This window comes from Cibotium barometz, chromosome 31 (assembly GCF_041138505.1).
Source record: "Cibotium barometz isolate CiBa-2024 chromosome 31, ASM4113850v1, whole genome shotgun sequence".
Taxonomy (NCBI): Eukaryota; Viridiplantae; Streptophyta; class Polypodiopsida; order Cyatheales; family Cibotiaceae; genus Cibotium; species Cibotium barometz.
Genome location: NC_141076.1, coordinates 44,506,383 through 44,514,297, shown reverse-complemented (window position 1 = coordinate 44,514,297; position 7,915 = coordinate 44,506,383). Strand labels below are relative to the sequence as shown.

The 7,915-nt window shown below is 37.1% G+C and overlaps 1 protein-coding gene across 2 annotated transcripts; it reads right to left on the bottom strand.

The window, feature by feature from the left end:
• Positions 1-2,809: 2,809 nt before the first annotated feature.
• On the bottom strand, positions 2,810-6,936 carry LOC147620910 (bark storage protein A-like). 2 transcript variants are annotated; one of them, XM_086825180.1, is made up of 6 exons: positions 6,650-6,936; positions 6,476-6,543; positions 6,196-6,351; positions 4,683-4,925; positions 3,310-3,489; positions 2,810-3,084 (listed from the first exon to the last, which is right to left on the bottom strand). In XM_086825180.1, exons 1-6 carry the CDS (start codon positions 6,888-6,890, stop codon positions 2,932-2,934), a joined length of 1,041 nt encoding a protein of 346 aa, XP_086681306.1. In that variant the 5' UTR covers positions 6,891-6,936; the 3' UTR covers positions 2,810-2,931. The 2 variants fall into 2 exon arrangements, with proteins under 2 accessions (XP_086681306.1, XP_086681307.1); XM_086825181.1 differs by lacking the exon at positions 6,476-6,543 and having other exon boundaries at positions 6,196-6,341; positions 6,650-6,907.
• Positions 6,937-7,915: the final 979 nt, after the last annotated feature.

Genomic DNA, 7,915 nt, shown 5'->3' with positions numbered 1-7,915 from the left:
TTACAAAAATGACCAATCCTTCTAGAGGATGTTCACACATATCTAGTGTATACCAAAAATAATAGTAAAGCTCACATGCAATACACCCGTGCACATCGGTGTACATAAATATTCGAGTACAAATAAATGGCACGTGGCCAACCAAAAATAATGAAGTATAACTCATAAATGTCTAGGCGATGTAAGCGCCCATGCACATGACAAAACCCGCGCGACACCTCGTTCGGTGACCCTTGCACACTCATGCATGTGCGACACCTTATTCGGTGACCCTCGCACAAGTACGACACCTCATTTGGCATCCTCATACGCATCACCTATACTCAACAAGTCAATATGTTAGGTGAGGCAATCAAACGCCAATATCAACAACACTAGCACGCGTACACATGGCATCACCCAATCACAACATACATAGCATAGACCTGCAAAAAGCATATGCCAATCGCATCTTACAATGTAGTATTTATTATGATATCACTCACAATACTAATTGCAAGCATGGCACAATGGTCGGACGGGCGTCCCTAATAGACCATAGCAGGCCAATAATGTAACATTGCTTGAAGTACAGGGGAGCTCAAGATCACCCTCTCCCTTGCATTCTTCTCAAGAGATTCTTTGCATACGTAACTGATGAATGTAACTAAGGTTGAATTGCCCAAACTTCATGTTATCTGGAGCAGGCTATAAAGAATAGAGGCAAAGAAGATGTCTATGCAATGTCAAGCTTTTAAGGCTCCTTGACTAGTAGCAAGCTCTTGTGGACAAAGCCGTATTATAGACACAAGTTTTATCCTCTTAGCATAAGTTCATGGATGTCGAGCTTTGGACTCAAAAAAATTTACAACATTTGTTTGCTCTAAATTAGCATGAACCCATGGCTAGGATAGAAAGGGCCAAACTATAACCTCTATGCTTGACTCTATTGAGGATCTTGAAGTGTGTGAACTCTCTATTGTAGAGATGGATGGCTATGAGGCTAGGCTTACTCAAATTGTGAAGGATTTATATGGCTGCATCGACTAATTTAAATTATTTTTGGATACAACATGTCACTGAAACAACTTGCAGAAGAGGAATTTAGGCCCAACAGTTTTGGCAAACATGGAGGATCCAAAGAATCACCCATGACCCTGAATCCAATAGTGGCACTTCTGGTACCTCAAGGATAGAGTAAAGATGCCTGCACCTCAAGAACCCCTAACAAGCTTGGTCAACAAGGCAAAGGGAAACAAGGGTAGAATGAAGATCACGACACCTCAGGAACCCCTAACAAGCCTGGTCAACAAGACAAAGGGAAACAAGCTATAATGAGCATGATTCCTTAATTGCAAAAAACATCAAAAAGACCTCAAAATAATTTGAGAACAGGTTGTAATATATGCTACCAACATTAAGCTGTTGAATGATAAAGTCATAGCCATTGAAGATGGTTAACTAGTAGTTGGAGAAGAGTCAAGCATGTATGGAGGAACAATAGGCACTAAATGTGGGGAATATCAAGCTTTTAAAGAAGAAATCTATTGCTCCTACAAAGCTCCATGTTGCACTTACCCAAGTTGTATGAATATGAGCAACAACTTAGGGATATGTAGAAAGCTCTAGAGGTCCTTTGTGATGCATTGTGAAGAAAGTGAACTCTTGAATGAGCAGGCTCAATATTAAAAAGAGATCATCTCAAATTCATACATGTAGGATTTACATACTCAAGGTGATCTAATTCATGTTAGACATCCATTAGATAGAGATTAGTACACTCTAGATACGATATTACATATACTAAAGGAGATCATTGTAACTTTGTGGGTTTGATTTTTGTCCGTAGGGTGGACTACCCACCTTGTGTGCCAAGTTTTAATGGTGGGAATATCTAGTTCTTTCAGTCATTTATTAATAGATAATTGTAGGTTAGGGGTAGCTTGGATGTGTATTGCTCATCAGAAAAGATATTGCTATATGTACTATGCAGCACAAAAAGCACTTACTGTAAGAGAGAAGATACAAGAGAGAATATACAATGGCAAAAGATACAAGAGAGAACATACAATGATGATGAGCAATGTTTATTCTTGTATGCATGTAGTTCTCTGATTCTTCATACATGCATGTAGTTCTCTGACTCTTCATACATGCATGTCTTGTGTTTCATGTTTTATATATTACTTTAAATATTTGGGCGTCTATTACATGTGTTATTTAAAATCTTAGTGATGGTTTTATTGCCAACACTATGAAGCATAGATAATGTTATATACCACACTCTCTTAGACTACTATATATATTGCTATGAAGAAGCAGAGATAGTGCTATCTAGTAGCACTCTCTTGGAATTCTATATATATTATTATAAGAACATACAAATCTATATAGCACTTCCCAGGCTGCTACATATACTAATATGAATGATAGTTAATGCTATATAGCACTTCCCAGGCTGCTACATATACTAATATGAATGATAGTTAATGCTATATAGCACTCCCATTCATCACACTTTTTGTCATCCATTTAAAATAATTCACAATCTTGCGATTTTCCTCCTCTTAACATTGTCTTAATAGTTGTTGTATGACATTAGTTTTGACATAATTCTAAAAATTCTCTTTTCTATGCAGCTGATCTCATTTCCTAAAAGCTTCATAATTTCTTATTATTTATAATCCGAAATCAATTTAAATACTTTTTCTTGAGACATTGTTAGGCCCTTGCATCATAAGTGCCCAACTTCTTCCATTGTCAACTAAGTGCCCAACTTCTTCCATTGTCAACGATATGGAGAAACATGTCACTAGAAAGGCCGAGAATAACAAATAAATAAATCATAAGTTGTTTTGAATATCTCTCTTTCTCTCTCTCTCTCTCTCTTCATAATCAATCATAAATAAATAATCATAAGTTGCTTTGGAATTCAATTTAGCTTTATAGCTTTTATATAAGCTTGATGAAATTTGTCATGACAATGACTGCATTTGTAGCTGCCAATGTGGCAAAGATTGCTGCTTCATTGGGCTCAGAAGAGCCCCCCGCCAGATCCGAGAGGGCTCGAATGGCAATAAAAGGTACATTGTTGGTAAGACAAACCTTGCATGCCAACCAGCACAAAATAGTTAAATATTTCAATTGATTCCTCGTACATTGCAAAACCAATTAGCCTATAATAATGCCATACTTTTAAGCATAATCGACAGTATGCAACAAATTTTGATGCCATCATAATCTTGAAACAATTTTTTTTATGTATCCTATGATAGCTTTAAAATAAAGTTTCACAATTAAAAAAAGAGGAACAAAGGTATATGTGTTTACCAGAGCCACACTTGCAGACTCCATGTCTACTGGAGAACTTTTGAACTTTTTGAACAAAAAGTCTCTATAAGCAGCATTATCTAGATAAATATTGGAGGAGACACCCCTCTCTACCATCACCACTTTTGGGGTCGTTGTGAGGCAATATGTAGCATTCACACATGACACCAAAGTTACATTCTGTAAAATATTAAAAAGAGGGATAAATGATTGAGTTATTTATATTAAAAATATCAATTGATTCTAAATTGTGGTTGCCAAACAAGTGACTAGTAGGTCTTAAGAGGCTCACAATATGATATACATAGACATTCAAAGCTTCAAATACAAGATAGAATAAAGATTAATTTAGTATAGATAGAGGATAAATAATGATACAAAGGCTCACTCATTAACATGAAAAAGAATATAAACAAAGTTGAAGGGTATCAACTAAACTAGAGGAGTTAAAGGCAAAACAACAAGGCATAGGTAGGGAGCTCTAACTCTTTGGTGGGTGTGTGTGTGGGGGGGGGGGGTTGGATAAAGTGTGCAAGTTTCGGCTCTAAAAAGTCGGTTTTAATGGAATACAAGCAAACAAGAAGCTTCAAGGCGGCATAGGAGGCTTAAAGCAACTAAAAGGATAATTATTTTTCCTCAAGGTTCAAGAGGATATAAGCAAACCATAATAGCTACAAGGGGTACAAAAACATCAGCTAGGCATGAAGTGAAATTGATCCTAGCATGTGCATGCACACACACACACACACACACACACACATGCATGTAGGACAAACAATAGAATTAAGAAGTGTATTTGTAAAAACAAACCTTGTATGGGTGGATGTAAAAGGGGGTGGCATACATTCATTTAAAATGAGTTGAATGAGTGTGGATGCAAAAGGAGGTGGCATATCCATTGGCTCAAATAGCACCTCCATGGAGTCACCTTCTATGAAAACTTTGCTCTCATGTCATGATCAACAACATGATGAAAACAAGTGTTTGACCTTAGAAGTTCTAGCTGTAATTGAGAGTACGATTCTATCTATACCATAAGCATAAATTCCCATTCTATCTACACCATAAGCATAGACTCGGATGTTGTGCTAACTCCTTCGAAAGGAAATCTTATGTATAATAAGCTCCTCAATATGGTTGTATCAACACACAAAATATCAAAACATTGCATGTGTGCACACGGACATACACTAACATGTATACAAACACACATGTGCATGCACGCACACACAAACCAACAATTTAAAAGGATTGTTTTTAAAGATTTGAATGCACGAACATAAGCATGTGTGCATGGCATGTGCAAGAGGACACACATAGACATGAGCCATGTGGACATATTTAGCACGCATACATTAGAGTGAGCAAGTAACCTGAATTTTTTGTGCAATCTTGTGGTATGCCTTATCAACAGGTACCCAAAAGTGGTGTTGCCTCACTTCAGGTGTTCCCGTAACAGGGAATACTTCTTCTGGTTGGAACCATATGTTGTTGAGGTAATTATCATGCTTGCTTGCAGGGTTGTTAAAGTTGCCAAAGTGAAGGTAGCCTATCTTTCGAGTAAAATCTCCATTTTCTTCTAGAGATAAGTTGTTCTTAGGGCCCTCACCATACCTCTGCAATTTTAGAACAATCAAGAATGGAAATTAAAACAATGAAGAAATCAAACAAATTACAAGACATAGAAAACCATTTTGAGATATTGGGCCATGCTCGAATGGGAAATTTTATTTGGACAAGGGTTGTGTTCAAACTTCATACATCATAGCTTGATATATATAATAATTACGAATGTTCTAAAATAGCATCATAAAAATTTTACACATCATGATTTAATTAATCTCTTCCCTTTCTTCATACATAGAATCGACATGTTTAATACCTAGATGAATATTTTGCATAATAAACATAAATACACAAAACCTCACGTACATATATTCATTTTTAAATAAAATGTGTATTTTATTAAAAACAAGAATTTCACGTGTAAATATTATCTAAAATTATTATGTGTGATGTTCTTCTGAAACATAATTCTATGCTTTTATATGTAGGTATTGAATTATTATATTATTATGCGTTTTAGCATATGAAAAATGATAGCTAAGATATTGAATCAAAAATTTCACACGTAAATATTATCTAAAATGATTATTTACTGGTTTTTTACTCAAGTGTAATTGGCATGTGTAATTGGCATTTGATATTATCGTATTATTATGTCTTTATGTAGAAGACTATGATAGTTGAGAGCTTCTCTATATTATCTTAAGGACGAGTTTCACGGGGCTATAGTAAGAATGGGGACGAAATTTCTGGAGGCTCGGGCACGCAGTTTGGAGGTTTGAGGAGGGGTAGGCTCCTACCCGTCGAAGAGACGGGTGTGAGGTTACTCGTATATAGTAATGGTCATAGAGTATATAATAAATGGGTACAAAATTTCTGGAGGCTGGGGCATGCAGTTTGGAAGTTTGAGGAGGGGTAGGCTCTTCGACGGGTGAGGTTACTCGTATATAGTAATGGTCATAGAGTATAATAAATTTTAATTATTATGCGAGGCATGTCATTCTGAAATTCTATTATAATATATATTAATTGTTACATTAGACATTATATACAACATTTCAAAATTATTGTAAAATGCTCACGAATATAAATCGTAGTATGATAATATGAGATAAATTCATAATTGATTGTCAAAGATTAGAATCTGATTTACTGAAGATTTAAGGCTCCAAGAGCGGGAATGTACAAAGGATGCCCGCAAATTATACCAAAAAATAAAAATTTGAAAAAAAAAAGCATTGATTCAGCAATCAGGATTACAGAAAATTAAGGGGGGGGGGATCGCAAATGAAGCTTAGAGTTTTGATAATATGAATTTACCTGCCAATTCCAGAGGCCAGTGTGTGCCCAGTACCTAGGAATGGTGATGTCCCCAATGTTGAGCGCATCATTGGCATTTCCTGCAATGCCATAATGCACAACTCCACTAATGTTGAAGAAATCAAACAGCAGCTGGGTGGTCATTCCTGCGTTCAACTGTTTCCAAAACCTTAGTGCTTTTGATTTTAATTCTTTCTTAAATAGTAATGGAGGAGCTTAAATTTTTAAAATAAATAAATAAATAAATAAAATCCCCTGGGAAAAATATATATATATCAACCATTGACAGCCCTGTCATCACTACTATCACTTTGTGAGATTCTATCTCTCCGATGTAAAATCTCCTTCCTGAGAGAGAGAGAGAGAAAAAAAGGGAGATTTAAGAGGGGTAATTAAGCAATTTTATGCGCACAGTAGTTAAGAGAAGTGAGATTTGATGAGGGTGAGGGGTCACCTGAGATGTCAATGGTTGGCAAGTCTGTGTAGGGGATGAAAACTCCACCCTCTAACAGGGGGTCCATTTCATAGGCGTTGGGCACAACAATGCCCAAGTGGGGGCCAATGGCGTTGATGGCGGAGATACTGCGGAGGAGGTGACGGGAGGGAAGGCAGAGAGCTGATGGGGGGATAAGAGATGATGATAAGAAGAAGAAGGGGAGGAGGAGAGGGAGAGCTGCCATGGTAAGGAGACCCATGGGGATTGGAGGGATTGGAGGGGGGGGGGGGAGAGAGAGAGAGAGAGAGAGAGAGAGAGAGAGACAGACACACACACACACACCCCACACACTCAGAGGGGGTCATCCTTTTGAATGCATGAAGAGAGAGAGAGAGAGAGAGAGAGAGCAGAGGGAGACTATTCCACGGTTCCAACCCTTTTTTTGTGGCCTCCCAGCTCATGCTCAATTCCATTCAAAACGTCTCTACGCCCCCAAGGCCCCTTTTTTCAACCTTTTATTTCGCCTCCTTGTACCTCGTGAACCCGTGGGACCCTCGTGTAATAAAAATCGTCTAATTTATTTTTTATTTTTTATTTTTTAAATGTGTCTTCTTTTTTAAATGTCTTCTTTTTTCGATTTTTTTTAAAGTTACTCGCACACCCTCCCTCACCCCTATATTATATCATCAACTGTGCAATTAGGCAATCATACACTACACGAGCCCAAACTGTGGTTGAAGGGTCTATTAGACACTATACGAGTGGTTGGAGGGTCTATTCTTCTTCAAACTAGTGGACTGACAAGTGTTTGTAAAAACAGTATGCGAGACCCTCGTGTAATAAAAATCGTCCAATTTAAAAAAAAACAAACAAAAAACAAAATTGTGTCTTCTTTTTTCGATTTGTTTTAAAAGTTACTTGCACACCCTCCCTCACCCTTATATTACATCATCAACTGTGCAATTAGGCAATCATACACTACATGAGCCCAAACTGTGGTTGAAGGGTCTATTAGACACTGCACGAACGTAACTCGTGGTTGGAGGGTCTGTTCTTCTTCAAACCAGTGGGCTGACAAGTGCTTTGCAAGCATATAATTCCCACCTTGATATTTTTCAAATTTTTAGAATATAATATATAGAGAAGAAGGGTTTATTCTTCAACAGAAGTGTAGAATTAAAAAAATCACACCTTTCTTAACCCCGCTTTGAAGGGTATGCCAAGCTTCCGAATACTAGCATTGGTCAAAGCCTTACTCAATGTTGCATAGAAAAGAACTCTTAT

Bases quoted from the DNA above. Each gene is read 5' to 3' on its own strand.
- LOC147620910 (XM_086825180.1), bottom strand. From the start codon at position 6,890: ATGGGTCTCCTTACCATGGCAGCTCTCCCTCTCCTCCTCCCCTTCTTC. The intron at 6,544-6,649 runs GTGACCCCTCAC...TCTCTCTCTCAG, and splicing joins GCCAACCATTGACATCTCAG to GAAGGAGATTTTACATCGGA. The intron at 3,085-3,309 runs GTAAACACATAT...TTGGCATGCAAG, and splicing joins AGTCTGCAAGTGTGGCTCTG to GTTTGTCTTACCAACAATGT.